Source organism: Camelus ferus, chromosome 27, assembly GCF_009834535.1.
Source record: "Camelus ferus isolate YT-003-E chromosome 27, BCGSAC_Cfer_1.0, whole genome shotgun sequence".
Lineage (NCBI taxonomy): Eukaryota > Metazoa > Chordata > Mammalia > Artiodactyla > Camelidae > Camelus > Camelus ferus.
In genome coordinates this window covers 3,524,964-3,546,363 of record NC_045722.1, presented here as the reverse complement: position 1 = coordinate 3,546,363, position 21,400 = coordinate 3,524,964, and the positions used below count along the sequence as shown (strand labels likewise).

The 21,400-nt window shown below is 44.2% G+C and overlaps 1 protein-coding gene across 7 annotated transcripts in view; it reads right to left on the bottom strand.

The window, feature by feature from the left end:
* The window catches only part of NEO1 (neogenin 1), a 160,894-nt gene that overhangs the window by 20,891 nt on the left and 118,603 nt on the right, over positions 1-21,400 (bottom strand). For 6 of the 7 annotated variants that reach the window (XM_032469157.1, XM_032469160.1, XM_032469161.1 and 3 more), the window contains exons 10-20: positions 20,282-20,430; positions 19,776-19,914; positions 16,780-16,829; positions 15,613-15,760; positions 12,340-12,450; positions 11,069-11,263; positions 9,696-9,791; positions 6,967-7,190; positions 6,748-6,886; positions 4,871-4,978; positions 3,220-3,414 (exon numbers count right to left, since the gene is read on the bottom strand). In XM_032469157.1, the coding sequence (XP_032325048.1) occupies positions 3,220-3,414; positions 4,871-4,978; positions 6,748-6,886; positions 6,967-7,190; positions 9,696-9,791; positions 11,069-11,263; positions 12,340-12,450; positions 15,613-15,760; positions 16,780-16,829; positions 19,776-19,914; positions 20,282-20,430 (1,554 nt within the window). The remainder of the gene's footprint in view (positions 1-3,219; positions 3,415-4,870; positions 4,979-6,747; positions 6,887-6,966; positions 7,191-9,695; positions 9,792-11,068; positions 11,264-12,339; positions 12,451-15,612; positions 15,761-16,779; positions 16,830-19,775; positions 19,915-20,281; positions 20,431-21,400) is intronic. The other variant, XM_032469158.1, reaches the window with a different exon arrangement.

Sequence of the window (21,400 nt, the reverse complement as noted above, 5' to 3'; positions counted from 1 at the left end):
GATTCTTTTCTCAAAGCATAAAGCTGCCTTTCCAGATATAAAGGAAAGGAGCAGGAGCAGGAGCAGGAAGCAGGAAGGCAAGTGGAGGTTCAAACTGGGTTCTCAGTTCCTGCTCAGTCAGCCTAAAGATCCACAGATAAAACACCGAAGTCTCTCCTCTGATTGCTCACAAAGAACACTGTGTCCTAACCCACCCGCGTGGAGCTAACAAGTGAGGCTGCTGACTTTGGCCTCGGGACCACCTCACAAGCAGGCCTCAGAAAACACAAAGATCAGTTCTTTTAAAAAAAAAAATTCGTATTCTTGGTCTTGAATTTAATTCTACATGTTTATAGAAAAAGCCGCTTGGTAAGCAAATACAAGGAGACTTTCCCCAATAAAGCAAAGGCCTTCCTCAGAGTTAGGAGCGGACTAGAGGCCGAGGAGGCAGGCTCGCACTCTGGAAGCGGTCTGCAAGAGCGGCCCCCCGCGGGCCGCACAGCACGGCGCTCGGCAGCCGCCTGCACTTCAGCCCTGGCTCCGTCGCGCACTGACTGTTTGACTTTTGCCAAGTCATCTGGCTCTCATTCTGGGTCTCAGCTCCCTCACTGTAAAACGGTGATGATAATGGTACCTACTTCATGAAACAGCTGTGAGGATTAAATGGAAAACTTAATCGTATAAAATATTTTGAGTACTGCCTGACACATAGTAAATGCTCAGTAAATATAAACTGCTAAATAATGTTTAGGGAAGAATATAATCTCACCCTCTACAGAGGGTAGAGAGCACGAAGCTTCAGAAAACACTTTTAAATGAGTGTTATTTCTACAAACAAAGCTTGACTAGAAATGCAAAAACTCGACGTGCTTCTGGATAACATCAGAGCTAAGACCAAGCACTTCTACACAAAGTGTCAGGCTTGGAGGAAAGGGACGAGGTGAAAACCTGGAGGTTTCTGTGTGTAGTTCATTTGACAGAATAAATCTAGGGATGAAAACAGTGTTTTCTGTGTTTCCAGAAGCTCAAAACCCTCAAAGACAACAGACACTCTTGAGTAACCAAAAGGGCATATTCTAGAATCTAACTCACAGGCCCTGACCTTTTCCACTGTCCACCCTGATTACTTTGTCCCCTTACTTCTGCCGTCATTCCCCCCACACGGCACATGGCACGTGTCACTATGAGACGCTGGCAGAGACGAGACGGCACTTGTGAGGCTCTTTGCATTTCAGCGCACTTTTCTGGTCAGGTAGCCTGCGTTCCAGCCAAACTACCCAGAGTGGCACATTACGTGAATAAACGCTAAAGAACATACTTTGCCAATAAACTGACGCCTATATTTCCTATTATTTTTCCTTAAACTTAGCCTATGAACCAGGAATTCAGAGGACTAGCCAAACACCAAAAATAAATACGGGTAAAGATTTTTAAACATCAAAGGTGAGGGGTAGGTGAGACTTGCACCCTGGCGACACATTTACACTTGGTGCGTAAATGAACACATTTACGTTCTGTGCGTATTCAGTACAGTTACTTTTCTACCCTCATGCTAAAGTTAAGTCAAAGTTCTACCATGATTAGGGGGCCTTACACACACACACACACGCACACACACGTGCATACATTTGCAATTTCTTCAACATACAGCAAAGACTCATCGAACGCAAACACATTTCCAAATCCCTAAAGCCTCAAATTCTGAATCCTCCGTGCCCTTCATTAACCAAGATTCAAAGACTTTGTATTTCCAACAACTACTCTTGAAGAATAAAAGCGAGCATCAAATTTACTTCGATCGCTCTTCGTATAGGAAACAGATACCAACTTTCGCTGACTTCCCAGAGGTGAAAATCACCAAGTACAGTTGCCTCTGCACCGCAGCAACCACAGAGAAAAGACCACGCTGACAGGTAATTTTAAGACTGGTGACGCTGAAGCTCATGCTTCCTGAATTTCCACTGTAAGTTATTTCTATCCCCTTTTAAAGTAAACAGGTAAACTCAAGGGAAGAAATGGAGAAAGAGCTCTGCGTTAAGCTTATAACAAAAGAGAGAGCGCTCATTTCGTCAGGGATAATCACGCAGCTCAGGGGGTACATTTGTAGATTCTTCGTAGGGGGAGGAAAATAGGGTACCCACTGAATTTGATTAAACTTTTCATTTAGAGATAGTAATAAAATCCTAGATGTTACAAACATGACAAATTGGTAGGCTTGTTCTCATCACGGTCCACGTGCCTATCTGTGTTACAGAATTTTAGTGTCTTAGCACAAAGGCTAATCTCATCTACACTTCAGGCCAGTCTCCTACAGCTACAGAACTCAGATTACCTGTTTTTTTTTCCCTGCCAGTCTGTCTAACTCCTAAGTAAATCCCTCAGCTTTTCAGATACCCCAAGTGCCACAAACATGGACTCGACTCTACTTTGGCCAATAAATATGTGATTTTTTAACATATGGTACTGATTTTCAGGAAAAAAGAAACAAAAACAACAAAAAGCTAATAACAGGTCACAACAGAGAGGAAAGGAGACAGAGGCCATCTGCCCGTTTACCTTGGTCATTAGGCATTTTATCAGGGGAGTCCGCTAACAGGCCAAGCACAGGGGAAGAAAAAACAAGAGCAAGGATCACAAGCTTTGAAGACGGGACAGGTAGAATCTTTAAAGGAAAAAAAAAAAACCAAAACCCCACAAACTTCCAAACAAACTGAATCCTGTCTTCAGTACTAGGAAAGAAATCCAGATATGGTTTCCATCATTTCCACAGACTCAGCCCTTGACTTAATTTTGTTCCTAAGCTTACTTGGTTCAGTATTTTATCTTCACTTTCTTATTCAGAGTTTTCTTTAAAGGGCCCCTTTTAGTCTCTTTCTCTCTACAAAGGTCCACAAAGCCTTTCATGCGCTGAAAGAGAACCATCCATCGTAATAATGTGCTGTTACTCTGTACGGGAACATCTGATCTGCCTGGTAAAAACTTCCAGATCACTGCAACTCATCAACCTCGAGCAGCCCGGAGTCAGAGCTCCGTTATAAGCCAGACGGTTAGGTCGGTAACCCAGGGAGCACTGATCTGGTGGTCGGTGGGTGGGATGGTTTTGAGATAAGTGCTCACACCGTGGCTCAAAGCTCAGCATTAGGACTTCCTCGTCCACAGTCCCTGCACGCTAACGTGACGTGTGCACACACAGCCCCCTCGAGAGACACACAAAGAAACGCTCCGTTCGGGGGGTGTTACCTTTGGGCGTTCTGAACTGGACAGCTTCAGACATGGGCCCCATGCCCTTTGAGTTCCGCGCTTGGATTTTGAAGTAGTACGGTGTGTCAAGTGTTAATTCTTGTATCTGGTGAGTCAGCCTGTTTCCCACAACGGGCTCAATAACCCAGTCGTGGATCTCTGCGTTCACGTCCGTGCTGTAATAGATGATGTAACCTGTCCGAAGGAATTGGTGGGAAAAGAACTCTTATTCCTGCGTTTTCTCTTACAATCAGTAAGTCAATAAAGATACAAGTTACAACACATACAAGCAGAGAACCAGTTACAGGTTAAGTCAGCAACGGTGAAACGCATTCCAAAAGCGATAATAAACATAATACAGAGAAAATCACAATTTCAACAGCGTCCGACTGCCAGTTACCATCCACACGAGCAGTTGGAGTAATAAAAATAGTTAAAGATTAAATATGTAGCGTTAAATACTCTCAGAAGCTAAGAAAGGATAAAAGGAAAGTAATCCAATCATTCCAATATCCTAAACTTCGAGGGTCTACAAGTAAACCAGCATAGTTGTGAAAGCCAGTAACAGCCTGACAATGCTATTTCGGCTCTTGCCAATGTGACTTCCCAGGACAAAAACTCCTGGGAGAAGGGCAGCCACCTCTGCTGGGCTCTCCCAGACCTGGGGTGGGGGTGGGGGGAGAGGGTGATGGCACAGTGACGAGCCACTCGGTACATCCACCAGGGGGCACTCAGCCTCCACGGCTGGGGCAGGAAGAACCTGACCCACACAGTGCAACAATGCTGTGCATCACTCCTGGCTCTTAAAGACACAACAAAATGTAATCCGTATCAAGTCAGGCTTGATTCTTGAACGGAAGGGGTAACTTCAAAAACCTGAAGAATGACATCAGGACCAGGGATCCATGGAAAGGGGTTCTCGCTGAAAGCCGCAGCAGGACAAAGCCAAGAAGCGTTCTCAGCTGCCTTAGGACGCCTTATTCACAACAAAGGAAGCTGAGGAGGAGAACCCCCGCTCCTCCGCACACACCCACTCGACAGGGGTAATCAGCCACTGACTCCCGCCAGAGCTGAGGGAGGCACGGCGCCCCCTGCTCTGGAAGTCCGGGGTGGGAGGGGGAGGAATCAAGGTCCCTGCAGAGGCCTAGGCCCGCTCAGGTGTAACTCCACTGCAAGAGCACAGGAAACTGAAGCAGCAGGCCTGGGGTGGGGTGGGGGGACACGACTAAGTGCCTAGTGGGTTTTTCTGGGCTTCAGGGTAAAAGAGCTGCATCCTTGTTCACTGGGTGTCACCCTGCATAATTAGGCAGGGTCTTCAACTCTGAAGCTGGTCATCTAGTCAGACAGAGCAGAACAGCTTTCCTGCAGAAAGCACGTAACGTCCACAGGCTCCCACCAGCGGAAGGCCGTCCAGTGCCACCCACGCCCGCCAGATTTTGATGCGATGTGGGTCAGGACCACCAGCTAGCGACTTGCGTTTTACGTCGCTGTGGGCACGCGGTGCCCCTTACTCCACTTTCAGGACCGTCATGACTCACAACAGCACCTCATAAAATGACCAGACCAGGCTTCAGACCCCCCACTTCTCTCCTGCACGCTTCTGACAGGCAGGGACCGGGGCAGACACGCACTCACACCGCAGGTACCTTACCTGTGATTTTGCCGTTGGCTTCAGAGGGAGGCTGCCAGTTTACAATTATGGTCCTGGGTTTTCCTTCTTTGCTCACGACTGTCACATCCTTGGGTGGAGAAGTAGGAACTACAAAATAACAATACTTGCAATAATTCCTGTCCGTTTCAACTTAGTTCACCGTTTCCTCCACCGTCTCCACTTACACGGCACAGTAAAGGGTACACACAAGGCAACAAAGGTAAAGCGTCCCCGGCTTCACAGAGCTTGCTGCTCACCTACAAATAGCTCCAGTGAAAAGAAGACACGTGCAAACTACCAAAGAGAAAACACCAGGATGCAGAGCAGGCACCTCCGCTGGGGCTGTGGCAGGCAGCACACTCGGGGAAATCGGGAGACATCCGTAGTCCCTGCTCCACAGGGCAGGGCCCCGCAAATGAGAAAAGTCATGTAACGTGCACAAGATGACACCTCCCTCACTAATTTGGATTATTTTGCTAGAACATTTTGAAGTGTAAAATAATTTTCACTCCACCTACAGGTGTCTCTCCCAACCAAATATGATGTTTGAAAACCCCTATTTCCTCAAAGGATAAATGACTTACAAATTAATGTTTTTACATTGTTTGCACTGAAAAGATACAGTCATCTACTGAAGGTTATTGCTGCTTATGGAATAGAAAAACCAGTAAAATAAAAATGACAGTGCATTTTTGTTTCCATGCTATGGCTGAAAACTTTTAACGTACTAGCGAGGAAATGAGCGAATTAAGTACATCCTTAAATTTATTCTTCTCTTCCTAAAATACTGGAATTCTCCTGCCGTAAAATGGAAGGAAGTCCGGTGAAATGCAAATATCCTAAGGCGACATCATTTATTAGCTAATAGGCTGAAATGAAAGCCAAGAGATATTCTTAAAACTGGCAAAGAAAGCAAACTCCAGGTCTTCTTACGCTTCTGTGCATTCTATTTCTATCTCTTCAAATTCAGCCCATTTTCTCTGCGAAGATGATGAAGAGACATTAGGACCAAACCCAGCCTGGGGAGACTACAGCTCCATTTCTCATTATTTATATAAAGGGGAGACAGAAGTAGGGGGCAGGACAGACACCCCACCCCACCCCCACGTTAGGGAGCACCAGGGGCAGAAGGGCAGATGCAGGGGAGCGGAAAGCAAGCACCGTCTCAGGGCCGGGAGGCTCACTTCCCCCCTCACGTGCTTCGCTGTCTCTTCTATTGCATGTTTACTCAACAGACACAAACTGTAGGAAGGCTCCAGTGGGAGATTTTACAAGACGTTAACTGGTCTGCGGGAAGGCTGCCAGGGCGGCGCTGAGCGCCCGGCGGAGGGCAGTTCACGGCCTCTCTTCCATCTCCACTTACCAGTAAGGCGGGATTAATGAGAATGGCCCCTTACATGTCAACAGTGCTTTATACTTGACCACGTGCTTTACTTACAGGGCACTCTATTTCACCCTATCCTGAAGGAAAGGCAGAAACTACTCCTCTTTCATAGAAGGAAGAGACAGATCCAGAGAGAGAGGCTGCATGATCTGCTTCTGATCACGTAGTTGGCTGCCCTGGGATTCTTGATTCCTAAAATCTAATGTACTTTGCTTTATATTATCTTGTTGTTTGCTGATGTTTTTGTACAGTGATAAAAACATAACCATTAATTCATCAGCAGAAAAAGCAAACACTGGACTCCAGCTGTCGTGCTCACTGTGTTCTGTAAGCACGTCAGTTCCTGCACTCGATTCTTTCCTGGCGTCGTAAAAGCAGGTGGTGAGAAGTCTCACGACCTGGAAGGCGACACACGTTAGCATGGACTCTCGCTGGCTCTCACGTTTGCAAAGAGAGGCAGTGCCGTGTGACATAAAGATCTGAGGACACATACCTAATTCAAAAGTGGTCCCGTGGGCCGTCATGCTCCACGTGCTGGATCTTCGACCTTTGGTCACCATCACAGAGAACTCATAGAGCGTATTTGGCTTTAAGCCAGTCACCAGATAACTCAAAGTCGTTGCGTTCGCATTCTGGAACAGATGAATCAAGAACTTCAGAATCAGAAGTACCAATAATTAGCTTTTCTCACCCAGAGCAAACGCGCGCGTACCTTGTACTTGGTGTTGGCCGGGATGTTGGTTTTCCAGCGGACTGTGTAGTACCGGGAGTCTGTGATCTTCTGGTGTTTGGGCAGCGAGTTGTCCGCCCACGTAATCCGTATGGTGTCGTGGCTCAGGATGGAAGCCTGAACTCCCACTGGTGGCATCATGGGAGTGGGATCTGGCACTGGAGTGTATGGAGCATTAATAACAAATAAATCAACTTCAGAAGTGTCTGGGTAAAAAGTAATTAAAAAGGGAAGTGGCATTTTAACACAAACAAAAAGAAAAGAAAAGGGAAATGCAGGGTAATATAATGGAATGAAAGGTGAGGAGTGGAGAAAGAGAAAGAGAAGCCGGAGTTAATAGATAACCATCATTTGTTTAAACGAGTATTTCCACTTGTGTTCTTTCAGGAAAAATTTGCAGGAAAGCGTCCAAAGAAACAGTCATTAGCTATTTTCTCCTACTGTATTCTGCAGGTATACTGAATAGATACATAAAACTTGGTAATCCAGTGACTATATTAACACTCATACTTCAATTTTCTTTTTCCTAAAAAATTTTCTTTAAATTACTTGAAAATTCTACCTCCTGTTCAAAAGGGTCATGAGAAGATGAAAACTGCTTTTAAAATCAAGGGTATAATTTTCGAGCGAGCAACACAAAGCTCGTGATCTGTTTTGATGTTTCAGTGAATGTGGCGGAATTTCTGAGACGTGGCTTATCAATGCTTATCACAGGACATGCAAGGGTCCTGCTATGAAACCTGGGACCTGAATGTCAGCCAGTGGCAACTTCGCCTGGCCTTGGTATTGGGGGCACCTGATTCCCACACAGTTCAGATCTGCTGATGTCCTGGGTCTAAACTGAGTACAGTAAGATGGCTCACATCCAAGTAAAGCAAAAGGAACCCAAGGGCATTACTCTTCTTTGGGGAAAGGCAAGCTGACAGCATGCAAGAGTATCTTCTACACTTTCTCCCACAGACTCAGAGAACAACCCACTGTTGAGTCCCAATCAGTTATGGAAGATGCCACAGTTACCAGGAGCCCAAGGGACACAGCCATTGTGAACTTCAGAAGTCAGAGCCCTTATTCGACAGCAAGTCCATACTCGGGTTCTGTCCTGTCCTGTATGCAACAGACACATTCTCTAAGCATCACTGCCAAGACAAGGGCCAGAATGAGCAGAAGGCACCGTGGGCCCGGGGAGACACAGCGCATCCGTCTGGGCTTTCTCAGCTCTCGGGCAGTGTTCTAAGTATACGCACACTGATTCAAGCTAAGGTTTTAAAATGGGTTTCCCACAGAGTTAAAGTAACTAGTCCTTCCTGTAATGCAAATTCTGAAATGATGTGGGCCTTGTTTATGAATAATGGCCAAGCTAAAGCAGTAGTCTCTCTCCATCTGTGTACTTCCTACACAATGAGGACTAAAAATAACAGAGGAATTGCATACATTATAATCAAGGGCTTTGTTCAAAGATCAGAGCACATACCAATTAGCTACAGAAAATGCACCTTCAGGTGCAAAAATCATCAGACTACTTTGAGAAATTTCTTATTTTTAACAACCCTTGGAAAAGATAACTAGGTTACAATGACTTATGAACACTTCCTTGTATATTTCTAGCCAGATGCTATTTTTAAGTCACATAAAAGAAAATAATTCCAAATCTGATTTTTCTGATTTAAGAAAGTTGTAGACTACTTATTTAAGTATTTTTTCATCTTACTTTTTTCCTTTCTGAAATACCAGAGCTATTTTTAAAAGAACTTATAAATTTTAAGCACACAGGAGTAGACAGAGCAGAACTACCAAACATACAGCAATGATGTTGGTCTTGTTAAGTAGAAGCATAAAAAAAGGGACAGAGATCATCTTTAAAAAAAAAATAATGCCAAATCCACACTATTATGCAAAATATCCAGAATACATAGCAGGCAGCAAAGACTCACAATTTTGAGAAACAAATGGAAAGGAGCATTTCTGAAAATGCTAAATTCTTTAGTTTTCAGGACCCTTTAGAAAAACTTAAAATTCTATTATGTTCACTTCAATAAACTTCCTCATTCAGCTCTAAATCACATGCTTTATGTAGCTATAGAACTTTAACATTATTCCGTTAAGGATATTTTAAATAGATAAATTACAAAAAAAAGTAATGAATATTTGGTCTCTTTTGTAATAAATGTACAGTTGCTCACATGGACAGTACAGAGGACTTTATACTCTTTATACAGATAAAGCTTATAAAAAGCACATAGAAAAACTTTCCCAGCTAACTCAGGTGACTAATAAAAGAGATGCTGGATTCACCAATCATATATTTATTTCATCAGTAACGTACAAAATCCCTAAAGAGATACGGAGATCCTTCCCTCCTTTTTTTTTTTTTGTAACTTCCTTTAGTTATAACTCACATGACCCAAAAGATGGAAAATCACTTACAATTCTCCCACAGCTATGCTTTCTAGATCCCAACACATTAAAAACGTGTTAAACATTTACATAGATTTGTTTACATGACAAGATTCTCAGTATTTTCTAAAAAGAAAAACAAGGATTAACAGAAACGTCCATGTTGAAAGCTCATTTATTTTCCAGTTTGAAGCCTATACCCTAAACGGACAAGCACTTTTCGTTCCACTGACACCTGTGAGGCACAGCTCATGACAACATCCTACTTCAGCTTCTGGAAAAAGTGCTGAGGACCAGAAGTGCACAGGGTCCCTTACCTGTGTGAGGTCTGGTCACAGCACTCTCGTACAGCGGGATGCCTTCACCCACGTTGTTAAATGCTTTCAGGGTGATCACATAGTGCGAGCTGGGATCTGAAGGAAAGAAACAAATAGAAACATTAAAAAAAAATTCCCACTACAGAATTTCAAAAGTTCACTGTGTATAATCTTAACTGCAGAGGAAGTCAGGAAAGATTTTTAAAACCTTCATGTGGGATTAGTTTGGGGTATGGGGAGACATGGAGATGCCAGTGTACAGAGCACAGGAAAACTGGCCGAGATCACCTTCCTGGAGTTGGTCCCAGGACTGACTGCTCTCGAATCCACTTCTGACTCCGACTCATCAGTGGGTTAGTGCTGCTACCGTACACTGAAGAGCATGGGTCAGAATGGATGAGTAAGATTTCCATGTGTTGGAGGCCCATGGGCGGAGCTTGGAATGAAACAAACCCCTTTCCTTCTGAGAAAGAGGACAGGGACTGGAGTAGCCAAGCTAGAGAGATTGGAGATAAACTGTTTTCTGCGTGGGAAACACCACAGTAATCAGTGTTACTAAAGCTTCTGAAACTAGGGAGTAAAAGCTTGACAAGAAACAAGGTATTTATAGACTCAAGGTAGCTCGCCTACAAGGTATTTTTTAATTATGAAGGAAAAAAAGTAAAAACCATGGTGGTAAAATGTGGAGACACCATTGTAACCAGTGATTAAAGTTACCACCACCAGCAACAGGCTCTCACGGCCCTCCTGCTCACACACTGGTGAGAACACACGTTTCCCTGCTGTTCCTTCCAGAAATGCACAAACCGAATACAAAGAGGAAATACTACAAAGTCTGAACTGAGGGACATGCTACAAAATAAAAGTGGGCCACACTTTCCAAAAATGTCATAGTCATAACGGTTAAGAAAAGACCAAGAGAAAACTAATGAAACACAGTAACTAAATACAACATGGGATCCTGCACCAGAAAACAACGTTTTTCTTTTGTTATACATATTAATGAGGCCACTAGTGAAATGTAAATAAAGTCCACAAATATTGTCTCACAGTTAATTTGCTGGTTTTGATAACTGCACTGTGGTTACAGTTGAAAACGCGCTCATTTTTAGGAAACGCACATTAAAGTATTAGCGGGTAGAAGGGAATTATGTCTGCAACTTACTCTCAACTGGTTCTGAGAGAAAAACAGGTGCATACATAAGATAAAGCACGTGTGGTGAAATGCGAACCTCTGGGGAGTCTGAGTGAAGGACATACAAAAATTCTTTGCACTATTTTTTAAAGTTTTCTGTAAAAAAAGTATCATTACACAATAAAAAGTTAAAAAGAAAGAAATCACATGTGCAATTACGTCCTCTTAGCATACACACCCAGATTCTCGATGGTATAATAGCGCTGTTTATAGTCCACTTTTATGGTCTGGGCATGAGGACTACCAATGCCATAACCAATGGCGTAACCTCTGACCACAATGTTCTGATTCTCCGGAGGCGTCCAGCTCACTACGATGCTGGTGACAAGTGGGCGGACGTGAAGAGAACTCGGCACTTCGGGAACGCGAGTTTCTGAGAAGGAAAGTAGAAAAGCAAGATGAAATCCAGGCCCACCTTCCTTTAGAACATTTCATCATCCTTGCAGAATGGTGTTCAGCCTCCTGACAAGTTACTGGTGGCCAAGTTTTTTCCATTATGCCCAATAATTCAAAGAGAATCTGTCTGTATAGTGAAGTATGACCCATGGTTTTATTGCAGTCTTAAGAAAACAAAACTCAAACAGCCTGAAATATAAGATGTTGCAGTAATTATTTGGGAGGGAAGACAAAGAGATTCAAGAACCTCTGTCCAATGGAAAAAAACAAATAAATTGTCTTTCAAAGTGTTACCCATTCTTCTTGGACCCACATAGATCCCCAAATTCTAGCAGGAGGAATGAGAAAGGCGTAACACCAACTAAATAAAAGCTTGCTGTCAAGAGGTGATCCAGGATCACATTACAGCAATGCTTTCAATTACTTACCCCCCTGAGTAACATGATAAGTCAGAAAATATAAAACCTTAGAACCACAAATTGATTTAAGAGGTGGGAGAGTAAGAGTCTTTAAAAGGTGGCAATTTACAGTGTCTTTCAAATACATTATTACAAGACATACATTTCTACCTCAATTTAAAAAGTAGTAAACAAAGAATGAGAATAAGGACTCAGGCCTTTTGTCTTCCAGTGCAGCACCTGTCTCTGATAAAGGCACGTGCACACACCCATATGGAGTTACTGAAAAAACTAGCGAGGAAAAGGGCAAGGTGTCCAGGACGAAGGCAAAAGGAAACTGACGGAAATAAAGGCACAGTTTATATCATTTACCCTTACATTTCAGATCATCCATCTGCTCAGTGGCCTTGCTAAAAAAAAAAGCAGACTTAAAACACTTGTACATTTGTATCTGCTCTGTTTCTGCTTAAAGGGACAGTTCTTTAAAAGCCACTGTGAGAAAAAATACACATTCCAGGAGACTTGCTGACAGCAGTACAATCCACTAACGTTCACAGTTCTAAGCCATATATACCCCAAATCTGTGGCTTTCCAGTCTGACTCATTTGACCAGTTGTCACCCGGCTGTGGCAGCCCTGCCGACTGCTGTTCTTACCATCTAGGTCGCTTTCAAAGGTTTCAGCGGACAGCCAGTCGGTAGCCGGGCCTGTACCATTGATGGTTAGAGCAGCCACTCGGAAGTTATATTCGGTCCCCCGATCAAGACCTGAGACCCAAATGAGAGAAAAGAGGCTGAAACAAGAGCTTTGGAAAAACAAAAAGATTAACAATCTCTCATGAAAGCAAATATCTCATCCGCCAACTTAGTACAAAGCTAGTATCTTGATACAATTTCAGCTGCAGTTAACACAGAACAGGCAACACGCAAGCGCAGCACAGAGGCACTCCCACCTCTCACGTGGAGGCTGGAGTCCGCACAGCCCGAGAGGAAAACAGAATGAGCAAGGCTCCTAGGAGGCTGCAGATGGTTTTTTAAAGTGCCTGAAGGTACTCAGAGACCAAATGTAATCCCGTCATTTCATTACTAAGGAGGCTGAGGCCAGAGAGAGGCCAATGAGAATGAAAGAGTTGTAACAAAGGAACAAAGTCGGTGGGTCTCAGAAGACACCAGACTCTCCGTCCTCTGAGCCACCCTGTAACCACAGCAGAAAAATTTTAAACATCAAGCATGGCTTAGCAATCTCCTTCTCAACAGTTAACTCGTCCATAAGTACATAGTTAGTAAAAGAGGAGTAAATCCTTCCTACTGTGCAATCTTTCATACTTACTAGCAGCTAGTAAAGTACCTGATACACCCACGTATCAAAGGCAACACAGAGCCACGTGTCAGTCTGCCCGACAGAGGACAGCAACAGAGAACAACGCGGCCAGCCACTCACAGGCTCATGCTTCTGTTTTTTTTTTATTGTGTACAAAGACACATAGAACCTACCATCTTAGCTATCTTCAAGTGTGCAGTTCACATGCATCCGTTTTTAGAGCACTTACGTACCCGATCCTGCAACAGGTCTTGTAAGGGGTCTGGAAAATTACCCTACCTCCCCATATCCAGATAACGGGGTCTCTGGCCAACAGCACAGCACAGCAACGCCACAGGGAGCGCTACTGCAAGAGGAGCTGGCCAGGAAGCAGGATGAGCCCCGCGCAGCACGTCTTCCTTCACAGGGTGAGAGGAGAGACGGGAGCTCTGCTCCCTGTGGGCCCATCCTGACTCTGCTTGCCCACAAGAAAGCAAGCAGCCAGACAGAAGGAGAAGCAGAATGGCTGGGTCCAAGTCAGTCTACCTCCCTGTCTCCTCCATCACACACTGAGCAGGAAGTACCAGAGGGGACTAAACAGGTATGAGTGACTGTGAACAGACAGCAACCTGGGCTACCGGCAAACACAGCTTAACCGAGGACATGGAAGAATCTGACCAGTCAGATTATCATCCCCTTCCCTTTGGGGAGCTGCAACGTACAAGGGTGAGGGAGACACGTGATCAAAGGGCGGAGCCCCTCCCCCTCACAATAACCTGCGGGTTCATCTGCTGAAACCAAGGCGCTCAGTTCACATCACAGAGACACGGCAGGATGTGTTAAGTGCTGTGAGTGGGACAAACACAAGGCACAACCGTAACTGCTGGTGAAAACGTAAAGTCCTATCACTTGCTGCTCAGAACAGAATTTTGGGACCCCGCACTGCTCTCTAATACTTGTCAGCCTCAAGCTAATGCTCCAAGGGAACAAAGGTCTGCACTTCCGCTCACACGGTCTGCCCAGTGCCAGCACGTACTAACAGAAGTTCAGTGAAGTCTGTTAAACAAATGGATGAATCGAAACATGATTTTTAAATACCAGAATTCTCTTGATAAAAAGCTGTTTTTATGATGAAAGTGTTATTTTGCTTATATACCAAATACTTCGCTGAGAAAATGGACAGCCAGAGGCAAGGACTGTATTTTTATTTATTAGAAACAAGAGCGGTGCCTGGTGTACAGTAACGACCTGCTATTAAATATTCAAAATAAAGGCCTTATAGGTGGGAAGTGTTATTCATCTGCATTTGGGGTGAAATCAGACTGACCTGTAGGAGCACCTGTGACCAGTTTTGCTGCACTGCTCCCTCCGTGGGATCTCTCAGAAGCACCCGTGCAACCAGATCTACTGCTGCAGCTTAGAGCTGCGGGGTTCATGTGAAGAAGCCAGAAGACTTAAAGGTACCCCTGAAAACAAACATTCGCTTTCTCCTAGTCTGAAAGAAGTCAATCCCACCTGTGATGCGAGGAGCACGCAGAAGAGCCGGCCAGGCACCAGGGCGCAGGTTTTCACTGTCACTGGCTCTCTCAGCTTTTAGAAACCTATGCCCATATGAAGGGGAGGACCCATTCCACTTTTCCCCCTGGATCTCGGTTCCACCAAGAACCCGGTCTTTGGGGACATAGAAACGTGACTGTGTGGAGCTTCTCTCATCCTTTCGAAGTCTAGCCAGGAGGGCAGCGACGTAAGGAAAGTTCCGAGCTCCCCAAGGGTGATGAAACTCATTCTCAAGGCTTAGATAATAATAATAGCAAATAACTCCAATTCTCAGTCGTTCTCTTCTACCAGCTCTGCGAGGAAACCCCAGGACGCTGTGTTGGGGGATCTGCCTCTGTTCTCCCTAAGCACGGTTCCACTGTCCAAAGAGCAAAAGGCACTTCATCCCCTCCCACGCTTCTCCGGCAAAGCCAGCTTGCTCTGGGTGAGCCAAGTCCAGCTCCCCTACGTAAGGCAGGAAGGGGGGGACAACTGTCACCCACGTCAGAGAGGGATCAGGGTCCAGTTTTACCAGGTATGCTACTTGCTCCGTGGCACATAAAGGGAAAACTAGACAGAAGGAGCTACCCTGACAGAATTTTCTAAAACTGTGTCATGTTCACAGTAGCAAGAGTGATCCCTGCGTTGCTGTGGCTACTCACAAATGTTGTTTCAGGCCACACACAAGAGCAGTGTCGACACTGTAGAAATCATCTTATAGGCCTCTGCTGTCAACCCGATTGAGTAGACTCTGCTTACACAGCTCTGTCTTTTCTTTTTTTTTTTTTTTTTTTTTTTTCAGATTACGAAAGAGTGACATACACACATTCAAAAAAGAAAATATGGAGAATACAGAAAAAGCCAAGTAAGGGAATAAAACTCAAACACAATTTCACCACAGGTGGCAGAAGCTTTAAGAGTGTTTTCCACTAATTTTTACCAAGTCAGAAGTAGAACGAACTATTACACAAACAAAGCAAAAATGGTTCAAAATAATTTGTAAGTCAACGGCCCAAAGCAGTCATCAGAACAGCGTAATTCAGCGTCTGAGAGACACCACCTCCGAGCCTCTGCCGATGTGCAAAGCAGCTCACCTTCAATCAGCTGTGACAGCTGTGTCCCAGTCACCAAGGTCTCGGTGACATCACTCTTTCGGGAGGCCTTTCGGTAGCGAATCTTGTAGCCAGTAATCTGCCCGTTTTGTGCGGCTGGAGGCGGTGGCTGCCAGTGGATCACAATACTCTGGGAAAGACAAGATTACAGGGAACAGGGTGAATGCATCAAGTCTTGGTCCTGTTTGTGTATTATTGCCCTGAAATCCCTGCGGAAGAGGAACAGCACAAAGGCAGCAGAGCGCTCAGGCTTTTACTCAAAAATCACTCCAAAAATACTTCTTAATTTTAAAACCCTCAAAGACCCAATGGGGAGCCAGTACATTCTGGGCACTTGATCTCCTGGGTATTTTGCCAGAATGAAGACACTGGGCAGAAGTCTCAGTGAAGTTTTCGAAGGAAAATATCAGGTCAGAGGCACGTGGATTAGGGAGTAAACCACTGCTGGGTGTAAGGCTCTCCTCCACCTCCACTGCAGCAATAGTGAAATCAGGTAATTTCTGTCTAGAACTTTTCAAAGACAGGGCTGTTAATGAACAGCTGGTTGTTTCTTTCTTTTTTTTCTTTTTAACATTTTTTATTGAGCTATAATCATTTTACAATGTTGGAACAGCTGGTTGTTTATTAGAGGAAAAGGAGTCCCCAGGTACTTTTTTTAAAGGATGAAGTATCCTGGTCGTCTGTGCAGCCCAGGGGGGCCCTGGGTGGTACACGTGCCTTCAGTGGACAATGCGCCCGACCAGGAGGGACGGTTTCAGCAACGCAACCACCTGCCAGGCTCCTGCCTCTGATTCGCACTGGGCTCACCTCGAAGCACTAAGAGGCTATGGTATCGCAAACAACAACTTCCTTCTACCTTGTCACCAAGGTTCTGGACGGTTACGATCCAGAATGTCATGATTCCCCTAATAATGGTACTAGCTTCGCAGAAAGGCTAAAGTAATTTTGGTGTAGGAGAAAGGCAGCAGAGTTAGGCAGACTAAACTGAAGTCAGTCTCCAAGCCCAGCTTTACTGGCAAGTGTAACATCTGTCACTTCATTTCTTTCCTTGCTTGTAACTGTTCTGCTACAGAACCTCCTTCTCTGTAAGCCCTTCTGAGGCTCAACAGTCCATCGGTAAGAATGAACAACAGCAATATAAAGTTTTACCTTTGAGTTTCTTACTTCTAAAGACAGATTCTGAGGAGCAGCACTGGGAACTGGACAGGCAAAGAAAAGAGAAAACAAGTTTCAGTTACCCACGTATCACCCATCATGGGACTCTTCTTGGCCAGACTCTACACAAACGCGCATCTCACACCCCGAAAAGCAACCCGAAGGTCTAACCCCAGCAGCCGTGCCTGCATGTTGATAGCAGTATCTGGATAGGGTGTGGCCACGTTTGATTCATTTAAAATAACGCGACATATTCATGCACCTGCACCCACACCCAAGGCAGGCCGCACCTCTGGGAAGTCGGGTACTTATTTTACAGATATGACAGTGACTCCGAACTTTTCAAGACTCCAAATGCATTCTGAACTGATACTGTGCTCCTCTGAATACTCTTGGCAATAGCCTATCTTTACCTTGGGACACATTTTCCGGAAACAAGACTAATGAATACGGGAAGTGAATGAACTGGGTAATGTCATCATGAGTCCAAAAGGTGATGGACATAAGCCAATGAGCTTGGCTTTCTTGTGGGGTTCCTACACTGGTTCTGAAGGCAGTTCCCACGTAGAGCAGAGATGTTTAAGCAAGGGCAGCTCAGTACAGTGACCATCTGGCTTCCCAAGGCAGCTACAGTAGGGAACACCCATTCAGGTGTGAGAAGTTTGGGACTGCTGGTTAAAAAGACAGCTGTGTAACTTGAGTTTCTCACACATTAGAACACAAGATAGGGTATCTCAAAGTTTATGGTCCACACACCCGCCAGCACCTCCTTTCGTGGTAACTATAAGAAGCAAAGAAAACTTAAGTGAACCTGACTCATTTCCTCTCCAGTCACAAAATGCTGACTTGAGCGTTTCTCTCCTAACCCACCCATGGACACTTCTCCCTCCTGTTCTCTGACGTGTGGTGACCAGGCATATAACCAAGTGCCCCCTGTGCTACAGGCTTTTTGAGGACAGAGGTTTTTCCTTGTTCACTGCTGTATCCTGTGCTAACGACAAGGCACGTCGGGCCTCACCCAGAGATTCAGGCGCAGAGGGTCTGGAGAAGGACTGAGGCACCTGCGTTTTGAACAAAGTGCAGGGGTGGTTTCAGCCATCTCCCTGTGGAGGACCTGACCGTTGCAGGGGCACCAGCACAGCTGTTGTCGCTGTGTTTATCATCATGACCATCACCATCCTCGCCCTCCACCACCAGCTGAGGTGTGGTGCACACTCCTACACGGCAGACACTTTACAACAATTCTTCGAAGGAGTTTCTACGACTAGTCCCATTGTTATAAGTGAGAACTATAGATGTGGTTCAAGGCAGGTATTTTTTTCAGCTGGCGTAGGGACCAAGGTTTGTCTTGCTCCAGAGTGCTGCCCTGAAGCACCGTGCTGAGACACTCTCGGCTCCCACGCCAGGCACTGCAGTCAGCATGCCAGCCCCCTTAATGCAGGAAAAGCTGGCTCACGTGCAGATCAAAAAGCCTGCCTTAAACGTTTTCCCCCTTGGCTTTTCTTGAAAGCTTTAACCAATGGGCTTCTGTAGGTGGCTAAGCAAACTATAGTTTGTATTTATTTTCCCCAACTTTCTGTCAAGCTCACAGAAAAGAGCAGCAAGAATAATACAATGAACACCACACACTTTTCCCGGATTCACCAGTTGTTAACATTCTGCCACATCTGCTCCATTCTCTCTCACTATATCCACACAGACACACTTCCCTGTCTGCATACTGCTTCCGAATCACTTGAGAGACAAGTGCAGCCATCATGAACCTCACTGCTAAACACTACAGCATGCATCTCCTGAGAACAAGGACATACTCCAACACAATGGTAACACAGTGACCACGTTCAAAACTCTGACATAACAATATTATCTATTATACCTAATAATCTAGTATTTAACTCTGCCTAACACCACACCAACCTAACATTCAGTGACTGTACCAAGAGTGTCCTTTACAGCTGTTTTTACTCCCAGATTCAGGAGCCAAAGATCATGCATGTTTAATTTTATTTCATGCGTCTTTAATTTCCTTTAATCTAGATCCTAGAATGACTCTCTTTTTTTTTTTTCCTTCATGAGACTAATATTTTTTAAGAATTCAGGCCAGTTTATTTATTTACTTTTTTGCAGACTTTCCATCGATTTGGGTATGTCTGGTTGTTTCATCAGGATCAGGTTCGCAGGTAGCATTTTTGGCAGGGATACGACACAGGTGAGACAGGTGAAGTTACGTCTTTCTTGACGCATCATATCCCATGATGTCAGTTTGCTTCTGTATTAGTGATGTGGTATCTGACCACTTGCTTAAAGGAGTCAAACTACAGCCTCTAACGCAAAGGCTATATATATATATACACACACACATACATTTTTTAGAAAAAGACATTTTTGTGACACTTGGATTTAGCTGAGTTTCAGGAAACAATACAAACACTTACTAAGTGCAGTGGACTGTTGTTTTCTGTTCTACCCTAGAAAGGTATTTTTTTAAAATGCTAGTCTTGACCTACTCAACCTCTCTGGCGAGATGTACTTTGAAAACCACTGCTTTAGGTCATGGGTATAAGCAAATAACTTAGAAATTCAGTCACAGGTGAGAAACAAACTGTCACAAAATACTGAGGAATTTAAAAGACCTCTCTGGCATGCAAATGTGATTGCTAAGTAGAGCAAAGCCAGCCTTCCAACAGACCTGGAACGGTCTGTGTTAGGAACAGGCAATAATATTTATTCATAAAAAAGTACCTACTAAAAATAAAGACACTAAGAAGCTATTTAGTACCAAGCACTGGTTCTGTGTGCTCTCACCAGATCTTTACTGCAAACCCAAAGTTGGCATATCTACCCTTCACATGTAAGGAGACACGCTCACACATGTGAAGTGACTTGACCAAAGTCACACAACCAGAACCGGATTTGAACTGAACCTTCTTGACTCAATCCCGTGACACTCCTACTACGCCACCAGGGCTCCCAGAGGAAGAAAGACTCACCATCTGAAAACGTTCTAACAGCAACATCTTGTGTGGAGACTCCAGGACCGTGTTTATTGTAGGCCACCACTCGGAAACTATACTCTGTATATTTTTTCAACCCATTAATGGTGTGGGAGTGACTTGAAACATCAACATCCTTGAATAAAATGAAACACTTTATATACACACAACTCAAGCCAAATGAAATGCTGCAAAATAAAGAACTAATTATACAAATTCTATATTTGACACAATGCAGATTTTTTATCCCTTTTATAGAATGCTATTTAACAGTCAAAACGAATCCTAAACACTGGTAATTTACTGAAATATTGCTTGCTTAGTGACCCTTGCTGGCAAAAACTACAGAATAAATCTTGGTACCAAGAAATATAGTCAATTCTTCTTTTCCTATACATCTTTTTTTTCCTGTCAGATTTCTAGACAAGCAAGTACTGAGTTTTGGAAATACATTTCAACTCTACTATTCCGATCAATGCATTAAAAATAGCTTCATATGATACCTGTTCTCTATCAGTCCCTTTTTCCATGTAGTACAATTTGTAGTTCTGAATCTCCCCATTTCCAGACAGTGGTGTTTCCCAGGTGACAGTGACGGAAGTAGGTGAAGTCGCATATGCTCGGATGTTAGGTGCTGGGCCCGGGAGTTGAACTAGAAAGAGAATTTCAAAACAGAAAGATGTAAATGAAATTTACTGTACCCCCTCAGTGACCAGTCTCAGCGATAACATCACACTGGCCATGTTTTAAAAACAATTGAAAATAAAACAAGTGACTAGACGAAAGCGGTTTTAGGATAGTATCTAATTAAATGACTTCCCTCTTTATGACTCAAACCCAGAAATGATCTGTCAAGTCTCTCAAATTTATTAAAAAAAAAAAAAAAGCGAACATTGCAGAATTCTCATGGTTTGTAAGATCCTAGTCTTGCAGTGGGACTGCAGCACATAAAAGCAACAGTCACACACAGAGACGCTTCCATTGCCAGGCTGTGGGGATGCAATGAATGACGGACAGAGGCCTTGCCCACCAAGAACTGCCAGTCTAGAGGGAAGTCAGACACATAAATGGTTACAAAGAACGTCGTGAGTGCTAACAGCTTAGGTAATAATTTCTGTAATGAAAACAGCATCAAGAGAGTACACGCTTCTGCTTCTGTAAGCTTGGTGAAGACTTCCGGGGAGCAGGAAGAATGAAGTTTTCTCAGACACTAGCTTAGCGCAAATTATTCCAGTCAATGGAGATGACAGGTGAGAAGACAGTGTTTTGTGCTTCAAGCTGCAACAGAGAATGGATGTGGGAACAGAGAATGCTGCCATGGATGACAGGAGCCAGACAGTGGAGACCCTCCGAGGCCCTGCTAAGAGTCTGGGTTATCTCTTGTGGGTGTTAGCTAATTACTGAAAAGTTTGAGCAGGAACATGACAAGACACGACCAGATTTGCATTTAGAAAGAATATGTGAACCCACGCATGGAAGAAAAACACTAAAGGAACAAGACTAGACAAATAATAATTTAAAAAATAGCTCCTATTGACTGAATGCTTGCAGTCAGTCCAGCATTAAGTGCTTTACATGTATTTAAGTTACATCTTATTTAATCTTTGCACTATAAAGCAAAT